Source organism: Metarhizium acridum (genome assembly GCF_019434415.1).
Source record: "Metarhizium acridum strain ARSEF 324 chromosome Unknown scaffold_276, whole genome shotgun sequence".
In the NCBI taxonomy this organism is placed as follows: Eukaryota; Fungi; Ascomycota; class Sordariomycetes; order Hypocreales; family Clavicipitaceae; genus Metarhizium; species Metarhizium acridum.
The window spans coordinates 1,043,711-1,063,356 of record NW_027094025.1 but is presented as its reverse complement, the minus strand read 5'-3'; the positions used below and the strand labels follow the sequence as shown (position 1 = coordinate 1,063,356).

Genomic DNA, 19,646 nt, shown 5'->3' with positions numbered 1-19,646 from the left:
TTTGTTTATAGGGATCGTTTTGGCTTCACAGAGTATTCCCAGCTCCTAGGACACAATACCTGCGAGTTCAGCAAGATCAATCCCCCAAGACTCACTGTCCGTGACTTTTCTGGGTCATGTATGCAAGTTGCGATTGACAGTGCCCCGGGTCATGAACGTGAGCCAGAGGCATGTAGTATGCTACTCTGGCTCCTAAATATATTCAGCACAATATTAGGCCTGAACTAGTAGCTTTCCCTACACCCGGAGTTGACGGTGTAACACTGTAGCTCGGCCGCTCAATATATTTCCACATTACACAGGGAGCAGATGAAGGAAAATTTAAAATGACCAGGAAGTTTTCCACTTCTTGAGAACCGTCTGCTGCCATGTGACCAGAGTGGTTCACGCTCCGCATTTCTGTGCACTGCAGCTGTCACGACTCTGTGCGAGAGCATGGCCAAAAATGTAGGCAGTGGAAGCCAGTGGAAACCTCAGGATTCCGTCTGTCTCCCTCCCTGAGGCCTCTTCGGGCTCCATCAACTTGGAATCACACAACTGGATCTACTATTACACCAGAACTTGTTTAGCTTTCTCCCGAACAATGAACAGACAACAAGGCAATGTTACACACGCTGTAGCGTGCCAAGTTGATATCAAACGCAAGGAAACTCTAGCTTTCTATGAAGTCTTGCGACAATCTCGACGTAGTCCTCCTCTTCCTCGGGTGTGATAATGCCATGGCGAATGAAGAAGTCAAGCAACACTAGAGCACAATTTGTCTTGAACTCCCCCTTCCTCAAAGCAGCCTGTAATTCAGGGATACCCCAGAGACGAAAATCTTCTGCCTCCAAATCATGTGGACGTGGCACAAAGTCTGAAGGGACTTCAAGATCAAAGACGTAAATGCATTCAGGTTGCAACAGCCCAACCTCTGCACCAGGTGCTGCTCGCTCATCACGAATGTCGAAATAGCTGACGGTACCACAGCACTTGGCCTTCTTTATCACATAATCCCTGGGGAACGAGGCCTCCTCAGCAGCTTCTCGCACGATGCTCTCAAATGGTTTGTCGCCACTTGCCATACCTCCGCCGACAGTGTTATCAAGCATACCAGGATAGGTTTGCTTGTTCTTGGCTCGGCGAGACACCCAAATCTTGAGGCCACCCTCTGTGTTGACGTACCCAGTCATGTGGATTCCGTATACCACAATCCCAAACAAGGGGCTGGCCGCTCGTTCGATATTGACGAGCATGCTGCGGTCCGGACCATAGACTGGGTATAGCTCCTTTCGCCATCCCTCGAGAACCTTGAAGTGACGGCGTTCACGTTCTGCGGCAAGAGTTTTGGCAACGTGTTCATCCCTTTCCTTGAGCGTCTTGCCACAAAGCAGCACAGTCTTCCGTTCGCGGTCGACTCTCCAGAAATCCGGCCATTGGAACCCTTGGACGGTAGCCGGGAGCATAAAGCCAAGCACTGCATCACACCCTTCTACGTAGAACTTGTAATACCCTGAGACCTTTCTAGCGTACTCGTCTGGCCCCGTTTGAGCGTACGGAAATCTGGTCAAATCAGTACTACGCTTGTGATTGTCACTCCGGGACTGCTCACTTATCGCATTGTTGGACAAGGTCGAGGTTTGTATAGGTTACCATTGCTACGGCGTTGGAAATCAGAATGGGGATGGCTTGAATCGCTAGAGAGCGGTTACAAAAGTCGTTACTTTGATGACGATGAAAGCTGATATTACCGAGGAGCAGCTGTGGAAAATCGGAGTAGGAAGTGCGGGGCAAATGTCCGGGGGAAAGCGCATAACGGTTCGCTCGTGCATTCGCATCCATCAACGTCTCGTCTCTGACACTAAAAGGTTGACGGTCCGTTAGAGACGGGCAATCTCAGCTGCACACGCGTCTAGGGTGGTATGTTGAGCAAGGTGTGCAAAAGGCTGCTAGATCGAAAATCGCCGAGTGTACGAGAAAATGAGAAATAGCTCCATTTTCATAACGCTCTCGATAGCTTATGAGGAGGTAAACAGTACTTGCCAAAGACAAGTATTTATTTTTAACATAGTTAAGCTACCTGTTTTTATAGAAATTAGTAACAGTAAATTTTAAATACAAAACTAAAGTGAATTTTATTATGGTTAAGTTAGCTTTACACATCTCTGGTCACTAGCTTAAGCTCTACGTAGGAAACAGTCATATATGTGAGCGGTGTGCTGGCTTGAACTAAACGGCAATGGCGGCGAGCCAAACCTAAGGATGGCGCGGAAACCCTCTTTTACAGGGTTATTGCCTGGAGGTACAAAGCAATAGCCCGAATCATGAAACCTTCAAAGAATATAACTTGAAAGGCAACCTAGAATGGAAGATAGGACGAAGTCGATGACGAGACACGTGTTAAGATGCACCCCAGGTCGGCCACGTCGGATGCATAAGCATCCTTTATCCGGGCTACTACAGGGGCACGGTGATGTAGTCTAGGAATTAAACTAAGCATCGTCCTTGCTAGTCGAGGTGGAAAACATGGAGTTGATAATTGTATGGCTAATGAGAATTAGCAATCTTGGGGCCCAGTTCTCAAATAATAACTATATAAAGCAAAAATGAAAACCTCGACAACCATAGATAGCAGACTAGAATTCAGCATGATTCCCCGTGACTAATTCTTACCTCTGCAATACATAATCTCTTTTTCTTGTCCGTTACATCACACTGTTTGGCATGGCCTAGTATTGATAGCACTGATGATTCGGTAAGATGTCTCTGCCATTTTCGGCTTACTTTTGAGAAGGCTGCAGACTGACAGACCGCAGCTTCCTTATGAATCGACGGGAGCAGGAGCTGCTTCAGGATCTCTGGCCAACAGCGCCTCAACCTCAGCCCCTCTTCTTCGCCTCTCATCGAGGGAAATCTCCTCCTCTGGGGCGGTAGACCAACCAAGACGCAGTTCAGGATACTGAAGCGGAGCCTCGTCACTCTTGGTCGGCAAGCTATCAAGGTAGATGGGCCACGGCGTGCCCAACCAGCCATTGCGAGTTTCATGATCTCGGCGTTGTTCCGAGGTTAGCGGATGGATAAGGATGCTAGATAAGTTGTTAGCATAGAAGCGTCGTGCGTTTTTTGAGTTACTCGGAAGGGCATCTCGGGCGGCGAGGTGAACTAGGGAGGTTCAAGCTAGTTAAAGCCAAGGTAAGAATGCCAGATACTTGCCTCAAGTTTCCTCGATTTGATGCCAAGTAGAAGAAGACTTCGGAGAACGAGGAGTCGGGCACCCAGACTTTGTTCAAGCATTAGCCCTGACTCTTGAGATCAAGTCACAAGTCATGTGCACCTACTCTCGTATGACCCAGCAGGATGCGGTCCGATTGGATACTCGTTGACCCTGTGCAACGGAACAGCGACAAAGGCGCCTGTTATTGTTAATCAAGAGTCTAGGGACGATGCAGTGTTTTCTTTTGCTTACCATCGCGACGGAGTCTCAATACGGCATCACGAAGTGCCAGTGCTGCAGCCGTTTCAGTAGGAGATTGCAGCAGGAAATAGATATGGAAATGCCATTCCCTAGTCCTTGTTTGCACGACCGTCCTTAGGTCATCTTCGGGCCGTGGCGCCGCGGGAATACTGATGCGGGTCATGGCGAGTGATGTAGCGCCTGAACCTGTGCTGTTCCCAGTACGTAGAGATAGCCTGTTTGATAGCTCGTTGATAAATAAGTAGGATTGATGAAAAATGAGAGATTTTGCAGACTTTTGGTAACTAAGTGGGCTAGCCACTTGTAGTTGGCTCTGTGCGAATTACCAAGCACCACTCCCGTTGACGCCATACCCACAATATGAAGCGCAATGCGACTTCCGGTGCGGGGATCAGCAATACCGGTGCACGCACCTTCACAAATCTGTCAACCCTAACCCCAACCCTAAACGCTGTGGCCAGGCACATCAAGAACACATGGGCTAGGTTGCCGCCTCCCTCCGCCGTGTCCATGATGGCGATGCAGGCATGCGCAAAGGTGCACGTTAACATGAGAAACTGCCAAAAACAGGCACCGGCGTTGTTGTCGAAGCCGACCGGGTAGTAGACACACACAAGCATGACGACCGACATGGGTGTACTCCACGGTATCTCAACCAGAATTTGGGACAGCATAAAGACTTTCCAGCTGCAGTTTTCCGACAGCCTCTCTCGTACTTCGCATAGGGATCGCCGAATGACAACACGTGGCATTTGTTGCTGCACCAACTACCCGAAGATGCTGAAAGTAGTAAAGATGGCAAACATCCGGTTTTTAAGGCCTTGAATACCGAGCGGAGCGTCGAGAAATACGAGCCCGATAAATAAAGAAACGGAGGCGCAGAGGATAAACTTGGAGTAAGTGCAAGACGGCGTCCGCCCCGATGACTTCTAGCATCCATTCCGCAGGATTATCGCCACTGGGACACGGATGCGCACCATTTGTTTCGAATAGGATACCATGGTGGACGAGTCCTTTCCAATATCACCAAAGTAAATTGTTCGGCCGCCTTTGGCTAAAAAAGAGCAGTCGATCCAAGCGTTGAAAGAGCGTTGCGGACGGCTGGTGGACTGCCCGGGCTTGAAAAGCTTTTTGAAAAGATCAAGAATCGCCCAAGATGTCTGCAAGTCAAGTCCAGACGTTGTTTCTTCAACAAACAGAAACAATGGCAGTCTTGCCGAGAGCTCTACTCCGATTGTTAATCGCTTTCGCTGCTCGACATTGAGACCTTCGCCAAGTGTGCTGAAGATGGCGTCCGCGTAGGGCTGAATGTTGAGCAGCTTAATAACTTCATTTACGCAAGTAAGCTTTTCGGAGCTTGGCGTCACCGCTGGTTGACGCAGTAAAGCGCTGAATTCCAGGGCCTCACGCTCTGTTGTCGTCTCGAGATGAAGGTCCTGCTGTTGGACATGGCCTGTCTTTTGCTGGAAAGACGAATTACGTCATTTACCGTCAATAAGCATTTCGCCCGTGATGACGCTCATGGATATCCGATCCGCCAGACAGTCGAGTAAGGTAGTTTTCCCGGCACCCGAAACGCCCATAAAGGCAGTCAAGGTCGCCGGCTCGACCCAACCGTCTACATTGTTCAAGATGCCTCTAGGTTCTCCTTTGATTTTGATATCGTAACACACATTGCTCCACACTAGTTGACGTCCGAAAAGCCCCCTCATCTCTAGGTGTAGACTGACCAGGCTTTCAGGTGACCATGGCTGAGGAAGAGTTGCTCCCTTCGATGTCTCGCTTTTGGAGTGATGTGGCGGGTAGTTGATCTCTTTGAAATACCAAAACCTCGCCCTCGGATTTCTTTTCAGATATCAACTGGGTTGCTAGGAAGTATACGATGTGATTGAACAGGATGAAGCCAATTAAAATGCCTACATTGCGCCATTTGTGACCTTGGCTGGATTTCTTTTCAGATATCAACTGGGTTGCTAGGAAGTATACGATGTGATTGAACAGGATGAAGCCAATTAAAATGCCTACATTGCGCCATTTGTGACCTTGGCTGTACATGTAGATCGTGTCATGTCTCAATCATGCCCTCCACGACATTCAACAGCTCAAATTGTCGAAAGTCATGTTCGGATAAGCAGCCAAAAAAATTCTATGATGATAGTTTTTGAAGCGCGGGTTCATCTGCATTTCAACTACACCCGCGCCGCCTAGGAAGCGCCAACAGTTCAAGAAGGAATTACTTGAAAGCCTCGCAAGCGTAAAGCAACTGCTAGAAGATCTACCTTATTGCTTATGTCAAATATTACAAGTTGAAACGAGAAAGTGTTCGTGTACACCCCAGGGTTGAGTGATAACGAATGACAAACCCCAAGTCACCGAGACCAGACAGGGCATGTAGGGATCATGGGGTTCAGACAGACAATTGTAATCCAGATATGGGCATATTAGTAGTACTCTAACAATTCAGAACATTCTTCACTGGCAAAGACTAGCAATTGACCGCTGTCACATACCAGTTCTAGTGCGCAATGAGAGCACCGAATCGAAGTGGGTGAGAGCGTGTGTTTGGTTTTTTCTTACAACCAGGCTTGACCTTCTTTTATTGAGAGTCATCCCCACAATAACGGCACCAGGACTGGGGACCTTCGGTGTGGGTTCAACAGTCGGATATTCGGGTTGGAGGAAGGCTGCGTTGAATTTCCGAGACGTCAACAATGCCACTCTCATATAAGGGCCTACTTCCATTTTATTGCCAGTAGAGCATCTACAGAGCTACATCTCAGTTTTACTTCACTCGTTGGCCACAAACTCTTATTCGAGTCATGACCTTCGATGCAAAGCTATATGAGAGAAATATATCGAATATTAATTCAAGACCCTTTGATAGAAAAATATGATTATTTCACACACTCTCATAGTTGATTGGGTCTGAAGAAGGTCTACTCGGCCAACTTGACACATCATACGACCCAAAGCTAGGCCAAGCTCCTGGTGGCATGGTCGGGAACCTTGCCAAACGTCTAGTCCCCGTTGGTCCGAAAAGCATTGATACTACAATCTCGAGCTTATATTCTCGCCCCATGTACCACTAAGACCCCGTGTCATGAGGGATAAAACGGAAATTCTATGCCATAATCTTGGACAGCTACAGGAGCTGCGTCTAGCACGCGGAGGCCAGAGGCTTATGCAGACTCTGGTTTACGATGCAGCTCATGTTTACAAATATTTGTGTCCTGCTGCTCACCATATTTATCCAACAAGCAACTATAGATTCTAGTCCATCTTGTCCGGCAAATGGCCTTCTTGTATGTTGTCATGCTCTTGCGATGATCAAGTGTATTTGCACTAATGTTTATATTCCTAGCCACTGGTTCTTTCTATGCGGCCTCGGTGAGGTCATGTCAACATTGGTGCGGAGCGGCGTCATGGAAACGAGGGCAAATGCACAAACTATGTGCGACCTTTCACTACTGTTGGGTTTTAAAATAGCTTCGAGTAACAGGCAAGGTCCATCACGATGTTGTCAGGTATGAAGAGAATCCAGGCTTCCTGGGACAAGTGTTGAAGGTGTCGCTTGCTACCACCTGAATTGAAAGGTAGGGTCAGCTGCCCCGGACCACGGAACACTTGACTAGCATTGCCCCCCAGCTTCGTTCATTTGGTGCTCTGCACAATTGGATTCGTAAGAAATCAACTTTTTTGAGGAATTCTGAAAATTTTCGTTCTGCATTAAAAATGGTGACTGAAGCACCTCGAAAGCATAACTCACGCTGTTAATATTGGACAGAAGGCTAGACTGAGTGTGAAATATCTTATTTGGCCGCCTAGTTATATAAACCAACGCCTTGTAGCTTTAATTATCTGTATCCATGTTATCCACAGCTAGATCTTCCTGTGGACGTGTTACGCTGTTGTAGTATTCTTCACAAATGCGCCGCTTCTCAACCTCGTCACTTCCATCTACCAACTTTTGCTCCTTTCTCGTGCTCCCCATGATCCCTTCCACGTCCTTGAGCAGGTCAGCCACACGACCGTACCGTCCATGCCAACAGTTGTCTATAATCTTGTCTATGGGGTCTTCCAAGTTGACCTCTGGGAAAATATCGTCAATCAAGCGATCAACCCGGTCTGGCCCTTCAAGCTCAGCATACAACTCAGTGCCCCGCGACATGTACCAAAACATCGACCCTAGAGCGTACTGCTCTGTCGTCGGTCCAGCAACACCAAAGGTCCCGCCCTCGTCTTTCGCGCCGATTCTATATTGTCGAACATAAGGCTCATATCCCACATCGAGGCGGTCACCGATCAGTAGTGAATGATCAAAGTCGATCAATTTCAGTCCATCGTTGTCGTCAAGCAAAACGTTTTGAGGGTTGATGTCGCCATGGGCATACCCTAAACTCTCTACATACGCGACTGCAGATGATAGCTGCAACATCCAGTGGTGGACAGGTCGGGGAGTCCTGAAGACCATACTTATTCTGTCGTGGAGGGTGCCTTGGGAAAGACATTCGAGAAAGCTGACGTCGATTCCGCGGAAAAAGCATTTAACAATATGCTGACACTGGGATTGATGAAACAGTTCAAACATTTTCTGCTCATTCCGTAGCCTGCCGTCTCCTGCTTTGGCCGCCACTTTCGCAACGATGCTTGGAGAGATGTGCACGACGACCGAATGGCCGCCGATTGCGAAGATGGTGGAAGAGGGGTAAGCAAGAAGGAGCCGCTCAATCATCGGGTTGAGACTGCTCGTGTCAAACCAATGTCCACGGTAGCGAATTAAATCATCGCAAGTCCAGCGTAGGCCAGCCATTGTGGGAAAACACAATCCAAGTTGAGACGAGTTTTGCAATCTCGAGCCAGGCTTTGATATCTAGGAACATGACTTGCTATTTCAATGGCCAAATTGCAAAAGCAGCTCCACTAGGCACGTGCGCGCTCCCATTCGCCATTGACAGACACCCAGAGCCGATTCGCTTTGCAATCATCGCACGGATACCTCATCCGAGTGCTCCCGAGATAGTTGGGTTTGGGGACGCCACCAGTCGTACATGGGCTGATGGGATAGCAACAGTTAACCCCCTTCAAGCGCAATGTGAAGTGATATTACCGAGTGGTCTTGACTCTTCACAGAATAAGGGGTTGCAAATTGGATCGGTCCAACTATGTAAGTTGGTATGAGGAAATTGAAAACGTACAAAACTGCAGTCAAGAAAAACTGCTCCAGAGTTGAGACTATATTGACTTCTTATATGCGTATTTCAGTCAAGTTCATACGAGGAGACGGACGACAAGACGGCGCGGCAACCTAGATTTGCTCTTCCACCTTGTGAGGTACTCGTGTGCAAAATCGTACCCAATTTGACTGTGAATCTTCCCCTTGATACATTTACGGATCTCATGGCTGCACGGGGTCATGGATCAAACAGCAAATGCAAGGTCATCACAGCATGCATTGAACATCCCCCTACAGCTAACATCTCAACGGCTTCATCCAACTTCACTGGCTACATTTGCCCCATATCCTGTGCGTTGTTGCTAGGCATTGCATGGATGCCTTGAGTTTGGGTGATCTTGTGAGGGAAAGAAGTGTGGAACGCACGACCAACAGCAGCAACGACAAAAATGTATTGGCCGCGGAGACAACTGCATAGGCCCATGTCAGCTGCGTGCCGTCAGTCATGAGCTAGGGCCTCGGAGTTGCTGTTTGCAGTGGTGTTGGTGTTGGTGTTGTTGGTGTTGGTCAACTCATCAATCCACACAATAGCTGCACATGTGCTCCATCATTTCCTGCTTCTCTGCCATTCCTATTTTTGACAAAATCTGTCCAATTTTTCCGTGTTTTCCTTGAAATTAAGGCTGTAGTTGATGCAACGTTGCTACGAATTGTTGTCTTTTGCCAGTACCATCGCAAAGCAGTTGGACACTCGATAGCTCAAAAAACCGGTTTCGTTGCCATGCAAAGTGAAAGTTCAATGTGTCACATCGAGGTGAGAAGTTTTCACAAGACAGGATCGAGGTTTGCTAGATCTCATTGGAAGGCTACAAACATCCCGCGGTCATGAGGAATGGATTCATGTACTCCGCCAACCTGCATTCGCCGAAATTTGACCCGAGATTTCTAGCAACACGAGGGGAGGGGAAACAAGTTCTCGCGGCTATACCTGTCAAAGTCCGAAAATCCAATGTCTTTGAGGCCAAGCTCAAAGTCATTCCTACAAGCATGTTACTCTTCTTAGCAGCCAAATACATATGCTAATAATTGATTTCCTCGTGAGCCGTTCAGCCCGGCCAAGACTTCCAGATTCTTCTAGTTTTCAGACTCGACCAAGTCTTATCTTGAAGAGGTGAAAACTCGATTCAAGAGGCTCTATAGGCCCAGCTCTACCTATGATTAGTTTGGTTCTTCTTGACACTTAGCCACTAGTGTCCGACGTCACATTTAGAGCAGCTTACAATCAGTCAATGACTGCAAGACATTATACTCATAGACATGTCGACTATTCAATTGACAATCGGTTCGAACGATCACATCCCGATTATTCTGACAAAATTAGGAACATGACTCAAGGGGCGGAAGAACCTTGTTCGGCAGTATATAGTCCGTATAATCCTCCCTCCATTCTGCGAATATCCCTAATGGTAGACATACTTGAGACATTCCAGGAACCGTGTACGCTCTGTCTGGAAGAGACACCGGACCAAAACGAGTACACAATACTCTTACCTGAGTTCATTTAGACAATCAACGATTTAGAGAGTCCTATTTCAATACAAAATGGAGTTCAGCGTCGAAACAAAGACATTTTGACGGCTGCTTTCGATAATTTGCCGCCGAAGGATCTTCCGTGTCAGGGTGGTCAGTGCACTTGCTTTTCTAGTCTCGCCATAAACGTTGCAATCATTCGCTAAGCATTTCTAAAACCAACTACCGAAGCCAATATAAGTGTGCAAATTCATAGCTGCTAGTACGAAAGGACCACTTTGCTACTGTTATGGCAGGAGTGCCATCGACATATGTGTTTATAAGCAAGTTGAAGCACTGGTACGTTTTCCATACGCAAGTTGGCATTGCCGTCTTGTAAACCACCATTCCAAGAGACCCTGACAGATTACCTCTAGATCTAGCCCGTGTTTGATTGGTGGCTTGACCATCTGCTCGGTGAAGATCAGAAGACCATTGACATACGGGCATTGATGACTTATTCTCGACACTGTAAATCGTATTGTTGATTTTGGGGCACTTGTCGACATTCGCCTTGGAGTCTGTCTACCCTCACTTCTCTCAAAGTCGCTTGTGATCCGTCTCCATAATGTAATAGTAGACCGGTGACGACGGTATTAAATCGGCATAGGTTGAAACCAAGCAGGTCGTCAAGCGGCGCCGGCGTGTAAAAGAAACTCTCGGAGATATTCCAAGAATTTGGATTGTCTCCTGGATTGCCAATATTTGCCTCAGTTTATATAGTCCATCGCGCTATGTCGAGCATAGTGGTGCCGTTGCGCATGAGGTGTTATTCACGCTCAGATGATCGTCCAGCCAAGAGGCTGAAATTATTGTCCCAACAATTCACCTCACAAGCGACCAAAGATAGCAGACCAGCTAGCGAGTAGACCGAGTCACAGCCATAAGCGAGACCATTGATATACGGGCAGTTTACCATGCAGGCAAAGTACTTCGTGGGTTGAAAGGCTGAATTCGCCCGGGAGGCTAGTCATTTCGTCAAATCGTGCTTGTCAAAGGAGTTTAATGCCACAAACCCAGGAAGATGTCGTCGTCGTCTTCCAGCTGCAATGTGCAGAACACACGACGGGAGCCAACGCAGGAGACGATTCCTTCAGTCATTTCAGCGCAAGAATTCCGTGTCAGAGATGGAAATGTGCATGAGCTGGAGTTCCAGCTCAGAAGGCGAAGTAGTCGGTGGGTCTCCACTTCTTTCCTACCAGAATATGGCCTTGTCCGATGAACGAAAAGCCAGTCGATGTAAGTTGCAATTTCGACGTTATTCAATTGACTAACTAGGTTCATTTTTTACTCCGTCTTTCGTTTTCTCCTCATTTGAACCAAGGACTTCGACTTAATTGCACACTAGTTTCTTATTTTAAAGCAAGAGGGAAGTCAAAGCAGCTAAGGTAGTTCTATAATGTGGTACACTTATTTCCTCACCTTTTACTTCCAAATCTTGACCCTTTCCACTCGTCTCTCCTTAGTGCCGTCTAAGAGCCATATCTGCTCATAGAAAACCTGTTTTTCTTTCCAAAGACCCCGCTTTCCACTTGTAATAATGACCATATACCTAAATCGTGACTTTGTTATATCTGTCTTCGAATCGCAGGCTGGTCATATTGATATGGATAGCTGTCGTAGCACCATCTATATACGCATGTAATGCCGGTCTTATTAGGGTTCAATTTGATCTTAGTAATTGACTTAAAGTTATTAAAAGTCTTTGTTTTTTTATGAGGCCTTAAGAGATTCAAGGTCTTTATACATACAGGAAGTTAATGAACACTTAAGGCCTTAGGCAGGCCTCGCTTAGGTCCGACTTCTAGCCTCGTGATATTTCCTTTATTATTGTGTGACCGTTATTAGCCTAATATCATTTATAGTAGGCCAACCGTAAATCTCTTTCCAGTCGCCTCTAGACGCCTACTCTTAATTTCTACTCATCACCGTTACTGGCATCAGGCTAGCCTTCACATCAGGACCTCTCTCACAATAGCAGAAGGAAGAGTAGGCGCGTCTAACTAATCATGGTAAGTCGGCGGTATTAGCGCGCAGAAACCGTGACGAACGTCCAAGTCGTAACAAGGGCTCAGGGAGAGCTTAGAGCAATAACTCAGTTCAGCTAATAATAATAGTCTTTGGTATTAAAAGTTCTTAGTTTTCTTTAATGCCTATAAAACCAAGGAGGTCTATAAATAAAAGAAATCTGTGAGGGCCTTCTACCCTAGTCCCGTGGTCGTAGCCCTCGTGTAAACGGGTGACACAAGTCAATGGACTTGCTTGCCGAAGTCGATAAGGCGCACCCTGGGCTCGGCTATAGCATGCCTAACACTTTTCATCCTTCTTGGAGGCATGCCTAACGATAATGAGAAGCAACGGGCAGGGTACGAGTAAGTAGTTGAACCAGGAAAGACTGCCAAGACAGCACCATCTCAAACACAAGCATAACTGGCTTCAAATATTCGAACTAGTCCCTCCTGAATTCCTTACTGTCTTGAGCTTAACGTACAGAGGAATTTGAAACGATTGCAGAGCCAACAGGAAGGGCAGATATGGAATACGTAAATGCTGAAGTTGATTCCTAGCTTCCTCTGCATAGCGAGAAATATCTGCAGCCTCATATGAGTGGTCTGAATAGCTTCTCCAGCTACTAACTAGACCATTTCCTCAAAGTCCATGGTGCCTGTCTTGGTGACGACTTGAGCTTTACGAGACAGCTTAATCTCCTGACGTGTCCACATCCGTGTCAGCCACCGGCCGAAGCCGAGGATGGCTGCCACGGTACATGGAGCATCGGACGATAGTTGTTGCGTCAATGAATCCAGGATGATGACTGTATCGGCGTTGGTATACACGTTGACTAGACTGTTGACGATGTTGGTCTCAGACTCCCTCATCACTCTGGCTTCTTCTTCGTTGCCAACAATCTGCGGCACCGCCAGCAGGTGGAGCGAGAAGCACTTGCACCCGGACGACCTGACCGCCGTGGAGATGATGCGGCCAAAGTGCGCGTATTTTAGACCTCGCTCGTCTTGCGGTATCTTCTCGCCATTGAACTCGAGGCCCATGGTATCTGCCCAGACTTGAAAGATGGCCGCGTAGCCGGAGCTCCGAATACTGAACTGGCCCCAGCGGTTGACGCACACGGCACGGCCATCTCTGCCTGCGACGACGCCTGCCGAAGAAGGTCCACGGGGCAACGGATGAAGAAAGGCGACCCGATGCCCTCGTAGTTGAGCTTGACGAGCCACGGGAGCGCCTCGTTGCGCATCGTCTTGGACACGACGGCCGGCGCGTCCACGGCCCCTACCACGGCCATCTTGATGGCAAGACTCGTGCACCGCTGGACGTCCCGGGGTGGCGGCCATCTTACGGGCCCGTGAGACCAATGGTCCAGTACCTGATTTCGTTGGTGGCGCAAATATGTTACCGGTGAGTACCGATCCAGCTATCAGACAGGACCTTCATGATTTGCTGGGGACGCTCGCGGTCTTGTTCTTTGTCATTGGCCATTGCCGTATCTTCCAAGGACGCCGGGGGGGTGAATCGTGTCAAGGTGATCAGTGAGATATTGCTCACGGCCCATGTCGTTCCAATATTGATGCAGGGGCAACGGATCAATTCGACTCAGTCTGGTCATGGCGTCCCTCGAGGTTTTCATCATTTGGCCGCCATCTGTTTGACTGTACATGCGGTTGTTGCCCTGCTCCTGTATGAACAAGGAATGTTTTCTAACGGTTCTGTACGCGGCTTGATTACTGGGCAATCAATCCCTGTGACCTGAGTAATAAAATGCGTTGAGATGGCTGCCCAACCCTGTTGCTGCAGGAAATATTGGGCGAATATTGGGCGCATCTTGAGTGTAGCAAGCTCAGCTCCCTAATACATCAGCCTTACCCGCACAACAACGGGAGTAAAGCCAAAAGCTAAGGAATTATAGTTCAGCTCGAATTTGGCTCGAGCCGAATGTGCTGTGGCAAGTTTCTTGTATTGTCTTGTTCAGCTGGAGCGCCGCGGGTGTGGCGGTGATCATTTCCTCACCAACCAGTCTTCCAGTCTTCTTGACAACCGTCAAGTCCAATAGGGAACTGCGCGCTCTAGATTCCAGAACATACATCTTATTATAATCTTAACTTCATACGTTTATTTGAAATGCTTTAAGAAAGTATGCATTGGGCAGGCTAAGTCAAGGGCAGGCAGAAACTAGGCATCGAGACGAGAATCTATTGCATATGAAGCTAGGGACAAAGTGTTTGAAGAGGACCAGACTCTAAAGTCAAGAAGAAATGCTAGGTAGATTCTAAGCATATTTATACTGCGGCCTGACTTAGATGCTGCCGACTCAGTTTTACTTAGAGAGTCGTGAAAACGCAACTTGAGACTACATCCAGTCGATGCGAACCCATTTATATGTCTTTTGACTAATTACAGAGTCAAGACAGTTGCACGGCATCTTCAGCCGTAGGGAAGGATCTCAAGGCAATGTCGACCGATCGAACGCAATTGTATTTGCCATTTATGCTACTGATTCTATCCTTTTGAAGTGAACATAGCTTCCACATTCTCCACCACTGACCCATGTGGCATCACCAGATCTTACTGCCGGCCACACTGCGCTCGCCTTTGTCGTGTACAGGCTCAAGCGCCCATCGATCTCGACCATGCAATTGTGCCAGGGCGTGGGTATGTGCAAGTGATCGCAACAAACCAGGGCAGAACCAGTCGGGGGGATGACCTCAGTTGGGATGACGTGTTTTCCTAGCATCTTAATGCCGAATTTAGGGCCAGAATTGTCGTGTCTAAAAAATTGTTACTATTGTGCTCTAGAACTTTTCTCGATATATCCAAGTCGAGTCACTGACGCGTGTATTGACAATCGCACATGGTGCGGAAACATCATTTCTACCAAATTTGAGTAGGCCTGGTTTCGCTGCCGAGTTCAGCGCCCATTACACAGTGTGGTAAAGAAGAAGGGAACATACCTGGATCATCTCTTTGGCCACCTCTGATGCCTTCTTTCTCAACTGGCTTCGGCTAAGATGGCTTGTGTATTTGTTGGTAGCAAGGTCCTCGAGCATAAACTTGGAGAATCCTCGATACAAAGCCAGTAGTGCCGGATCATTTGCAATAAGACCTTCTATTGGCTCCTTGTTACCGGGCCGGAATCCCACATTAAGAATCTGGCGGCACAACTCGGCCTTCACGGTCGTTTTGGTAGCAATCAGATGAGGTTTGACCGGCAGATGATCCTTGACAAGAGGCAATTGACTCGGACTAACTAAGCCGTCGTAGTCAAACAATTCAGGCAGAGATCTGAAGCCAATTCTGTCCTTGCCACCTAGGCGATGTGCAATAGTTTTGTTCATTGCTCGGAGTTCCACGCCGTACTGGTCGACAACCCCATCGTCAACGCCAACTATCAAACGTCAGTATGTCGGCTGTCTGGCAATTCTATCAGGTCTTTACTCACTACAGTCGCTGAAAACGTGTCCGTCACTGATGATCCAGAGCTTGGCCCCCGGTTTGTAGATATCCTCGACCTTTTGCATGAATCTTTGCAAATTAGACAAGGCTACATATTCCCCACGATCTGGAGACTGCGACAACACCTTGTCCGTGCTGGATGATTTGCAGGGAAACGCAGGGAGACAGAATTCAACCATTGCTCCTCTGGATGTAAATGACCTAACTTGTTGCCGAAACACCTCTTGTCCTCCTTGGAGCCATTTGTCGTGTTTGGCAACATACCGCAGGTTGGCATCAAAAAGATCCACGATAGAGTCGGTGACCATCTCAGAATCGGCTTCTCGTAGAATCCTTCCATAGTTTTTTATATCCACGCGCAGGCCGCTGAGCACCAAATTCGCAAAAAACATGTCGAGCTCAAGAGAGTGCGGAGTTGCCGGAGACGAGTCGGGCGCGAGCACAAGCCCGATTACTTGCTGATCCGGGAGCTTTGGCATTTCAAAAACCACATAGTCATTAGAGGGAGGTGCAAGTTGGAGGCTTTCAGCGGTCTCAAGAGCGTACTTGATCGGTAGGCAGGTCTTCGACAGGCGGTTGTGCAGGTGGCACTCCCGCAAGACGTGGTCCCGAATCTGAGGCCATACTAGAGTAATTCGAGTCGTAGAGGGTCCGAAACAGTGAATGAGATCGCCAGATGGCTGGCGCACAAAGCCTGCAATGAACCTGCTATGGATCGACCATCTGGACTGGAACGAAGCCATTTCACCAACGGGGCTGTAGATATGCCGTGTGCCCCGAGCAGCACAAGCGTCATGAATGGCAGCCATGGACAGAATTGTGCAATACAATTAGTCCTTGATTTAGTTCATACAACGACGCAATTGATACTCCCTTTATAATTGATAAGTGTCGTTCGCGTAGGGCTTGGGCATCGCCGGATCCAGCTCTGTGGATTTGAAGGATTCTTGGGGCTTTTCTAGGAATTGAAGCTACTGGAGCACTTGTCGTATCATTATGATGGATGCTATAGTTATTGGAGTATTTTATTTGCCGATAACGAGAAAATGAGTGAAGCCGTGGGTGAACTGTGCGAGAGCAGCACCGCGGATCCAGCATGGCAGACCCGACACTGCAGATATGAAGTTTGTCCACACTGTGGTGGAAGCCTTTTATTGAGCAAAACGAAGGTTGCTAGTCACCGTATGGATTGCCGTGGAGAGAGCTGTGTCGGTAGTTGCGGTAAATATGACCAATTCTTGCCTTTGTGAAGACTGACTGGACTGGCATTCCCACATTATTGGGTATCGAGTTAATGGATGAATCACGGGATGAGGAGTCAGGACTGTACAACACCTACGAATACTAAGTTAGCCGACGCGTGATTCATTACGTTTTGGTGCGCATTACTGCGTGTTTGATTTCGTCAAAGACGTCACGAGCCGAAAGTCTAGCGCACTGTGACGAGGGCTTCCAGTAACAACTCAAATCGTCTAACAATAGTCCTTGGTATCACATGTGCTTGATTCTCGTCAACGCCTTTGGCAACAAGAGGCCTTATTAACATAAATCAGCTGTGAGCCTAGTGCCCTAGGATCTCGCGATCTCAACGCTTGCGTAGCATGGTGAGACAGCGTTGCTGCGTGTTTGATTTCGTCAAAGACGTCATGACGCGCACTCTAGCGCACGAAAATTAAACTCACCGGCCTTTTTTTAACCAAAACCCGAAGCTAGAGTAGCACGACAGAGTGTTTATTTTTTTTTTAAATTCTCTTCCATTTGATTGGCTACAGCAGGTAACGAATGCCTCATAAGTCTGGTCGGGCTCGCTTAGATTCAATATCCACCAAATGTCTATATCAGGCTTTGCGTTCGCTCTTGCCAAGTCCAGACAGCATTGCACGAACGTGCCAATGCAATTCTTGCTTTTGGCAATGACCAAAGTTGGACAAATTTTTCTCAACGTCTCATTTATTGGAACATTGGCGGGCTGCTGTGAATCCTTGTTTCAATCTGTGTTGCGCCATGGCTGCCTCCCTCCTGCTAGGTGGTGTAATAATATTGGCAATAACTGTTTTCGGTGTCGTCTTTTATTACTTTTCATCGCCTCTGAAAGGCGTTCACGGAATACCCACGATACCTTTCTGGGTGGCACTGATGCCCCTGGTCAAGGACGTTGACCAGCAAGAGATTTTCAACAAGTACATTGAGAAACCACTCCGCAAACATGGTGCGGCCAAGATATTTTTTGCGGGACAATGGAACGTGTTAATTCACAAACCAGAATATATAGCCGAAGTTTTCAGACGCGAGGACATATATCAGAAAAGCGGAAACCACAAGAAGATTCCTCATAGTGTCTTGGCAGCATTGCTCGGAGATAACATCATATCGAGCCGCGGAGAAAGCTGGAAAGGTTATAGGCGGGTTATCAAACCTACTTTGCAAGCCAGTCCCAACTTGGAAGTGCTGCTTAGCAATGCTAGACTGTTGAGTAACATTCTCGTCGAGTCGCAGGCTCTGGCAACAGAGCAAGGCATACAGGCGAGCATCCAGAGGCACACCATTGCAAATTTTGGAAACACTTACTTCAATGTCAATCTGAATGTAGGTAAATGAAAATAATTTGGGACCGTATCCAGAATTGGAGAGGCGTTGGCTAATGAAGAATTGTGTTGAAGACGCCGCGCTCAAGCGAAGCCTGCTTGCATCGAATCCAGGCCCAGATCAGCAAGGAAATCTTTAGTCCTGTCTTTATGAACTTTCCATTCCTTGACCGTCTACCATTTCCTAGCAGGAAAAGAGCGAGAAAGCTCGCATCGCACTTCACGGACCGACTAGTCGTGACGCTGGAGGACGGAGTCAAAGGGGACAAGACGGCTGATATTCAGAACAAGCTGTGCACATCACTCCTCTCAGCTCGAGTCTCTGGAGAACTGACAGAAAAGCAATTCCGTGACAACACCACCATCTTGTTTATGGCTGGTCAGGAAAATCCCCAGTTGGCCATCCTATCGACAATGTATTTGCTAGCCAAGCACCAGGTGAGCCGAGATGAGCTTGCACATAAAAGTCCGTGGTGCTGACGACGACGGTCTTCTACACAGGACATACAGGACCACTTATTTGATGAGCTTAGCTTGCAGCGTGAAAAACCAGTTGATGCAGAATATTTACACAGCCTTCCATTACTGACTTCCACCATATATGAGAGCCTGCGGTTGTTCCCACCGATTGGGCAGCTAATCAACCGGCGAGTGTCCTCGGCAGTGCGACTGGGAGACGCGATTTTCATCCCGCAAGGCACATATGTTGGCTACAACTGCTATTCCACGAACCGAGACCCTGATGCCTGGGGACAAGATGCAAATGACTTTCGGCCAAGTCGGTGGGGATGCTCGAGGCGGGATATACAGAAGGAGTACAGGCGGCGAAGGGCGTCTGCAGAATTCATCTCCTTCCACGGTGGACAGCGCGCGTGTCTAGGAGAGCAGTACGCCATCTTGCAGTTGAAAGCAACTCTGTACACTCTTGTAACACGTCTCCGCTGGCGACTCGACCCAATGTGGCTGGACAGAATGACTCCCGTAAGCACGACCTGCAGCGGTAGAGTTGACATGCAAAAATATTCGAAACGGGCTAATGAAAGAAAATTTCTCATAGGCTGGACCGTTATACCCAAGAAACTTGCGCTTACTCTTTGAAGAGAGGGCAGTGGCGCCCACTTCAATGGTAGTAGAGTCCTCTGGCTAACTCTCTTGATCCGAGAGCGCCGTACCAGACCTCCTATCCTGGGAGACATGTGAGGAACAAAATTTTCCAGGAAACGGCGGTCAAAGATTGGACGATGCGTTATTTTCTATAATTAGACCCCAGTGAAAGTAGCCACCTATAAGGAGGTTTGAGTATCGCTGGATTAGAAACAACTGGACGGCCAAGACTTGCTTACAAGCAGCCAAGGTAGTCTGCATGACGCCCGATTTCTAGCTGTACAAGACGCTTGAT

The 19,646-nt window shown here is 47.9% G+C and overlaps 6 protein-coding genes across 6 annotated transcripts; 1 reads left to right on the top strand and 5 right to left on the bottom strand.

Annotated features, from left to right (window-relative positions):
• Nucleotides 1-482: 482 nt before the first annotated feature.
• J3458_013359 (uncharacterized protein) lies at nucleotides 483-1,720 on the bottom strand. The gene is made up of 2 exons (XM_007813248.2): nucleotides 1,592-1,720; nucleotides 483-1,542 (listed from the first exon to the last, which is right to left on the bottom strand). Exons 1-2 carry the CDS (start codon nucleotides 1,633-1,635, stop codon nucleotides 636-638), a joined length of 951 nt encoding a protein of 316 aa, XP_007811439.1. The 5' UTR covers nucleotides 1,636-1,720; the 3' UTR covers nucleotides 483-635.
• Nucleotides 1,721-2,366: 646 nt separating this feature from the next.
• J3458_013358 (uncharacterized protein) lies at nucleotides 2,367-3,714 on the bottom strand. Its single transcript, XM_066120400.1, has 4 exons — nucleotides 3,446-3,714; nucleotides 3,318-3,392; nucleotides 3,193-3,259; nucleotides 2,367-3,065 (listed from the first exon to the last, which is right to left on the bottom strand). The coding sequence occupies exons 1-4, from the start codon at nucleotides 3,615-3,617 to the stop codon at nucleotides 2,801-2,803; spliced, it is 579 nt and encodes a 192-aa protein (XP_065974687.1). The 5' UTR covers nucleotides 3,618-3,714; the 3' UTR covers nucleotides 2,367-2,800.
• Nucleotides 3,715-7,272: 3,558 nt separating this feature from the next.
• Nucleotides 7,273-8,300, bottom strand: J3458_013357 (uncharacterized protein). The gene has a single exon (XM_007813250.2). The coding sequence runs from the start codon at nucleotides 8,262-8,264 to the stop codon at nucleotides 7,305-7,307; it is 960 nt and encodes a 319-aa protein (XP_007811441.1). The 5' UTR covers nucleotides 8,265-8,300; the 3' UTR covers nucleotides 7,273-7,304.
• Nucleotides 8,301-12,832: 4,532 nt separating this feature from the next.
• J3458_013356 (uncharacterized protein) lies at nucleotides 12,833-13,546 on the bottom strand (the record flags this gene model as incomplete). The annotated part of the gene is made up of 1 exon (XM_066120399.1): nucleotides 12,833-13,546. One exon carries the CDS (start codon nucleotides 13,544-13,546, stop codon nucleotides 12,833-12,835), a length of 714 nt encoding a protein of 237 aa, XP_065974686.1.
• Nucleotides 13,547-15,127: 1,581 nt separating this feature from the next.
• J3458_013355 (uncharacterized protein) lies at nucleotides 15,128-16,471 on the bottom strand (the record flags this gene model as incomplete). Its single annotated transcript, XM_066120398.1, has 2 exons — nucleotides 15,128-15,594; nucleotides 15,649-16,471. The coding sequence occupies 2 exons, from the start codon at nucleotides 16,469-16,471 to the stop codon at nucleotides 15,128-15,130; spliced, it is 1,290 nt and encodes a 429-aa protein (XP_065974685.1).
• Nucleotides 16,472-17,798: 1,327 nt separating this feature from the next.
• On the top strand, nucleotides 17,799-19,394 carry DIT2_1 (cytochrome P450-dit2; the record flags this gene model as incomplete). Its single annotated transcript, XM_066120397.1, has 4 exons — nucleotides 17,799-18,248; nucleotides 18,323-18,685; nucleotides 18,749-19,228; nucleotides 19,305-19,394. 4 exons carry the CDS (start codon nucleotides 17,799-17,801, stop codon nucleotides 19,392-19,394), a joined length of 1,383 nt encoding a protein of 460 aa, XP_065974684.1.
• Nucleotides 19,395-19,646: the final 252 nt, after the last annotated feature.

Excerpts from the sequence above, each read along its gene's own strand:
- J3458_013359 (XM_007813248.2), bottom strand. The coding sequence starts at position 1,635 with ATGGTAACCTATACAAACCTCGACCTTGTCCAACAATGCGATAA. Across the intron at positions 1,543-1,591 it reads CTTGTCCAACAATGCGATAA|ATTTCCGTACGCTCAAACGG; the intron begins GTGAGCAGTCCC and ends TGATTTGACCAG.
- J3458_013358 (XM_066120400.1), bottom strand. The coding sequence starts at position 3,617 with ATGACCCGCATCAGTATTCCCGCGGCGCCACGGCCCGAAGATGACCTA. Across the intron at positions 3,260-3,317 it reads TCCTGCTGGGTCATACGAGA|TCTGGGTGCCCGACTCCTCG; the intron begins GTAGGTGCACAT and ends GCTTGAACAAAG. Across the intron at positions 3,066-3,192 it reads TCAAATCGAGGAAACTTGAG|CATCCTTATCCATCCGCTAA; the intron begins GCAAGTATCTGG and ends CAACTTATCTAG.
- J3458_013357 (XM_007813250.2), bottom strand. The coding sequence starts at position 8,264 with ATGGCTGGCCTACGCTGGACTTGCGATGATTTAATTCGCTACCGTGGA.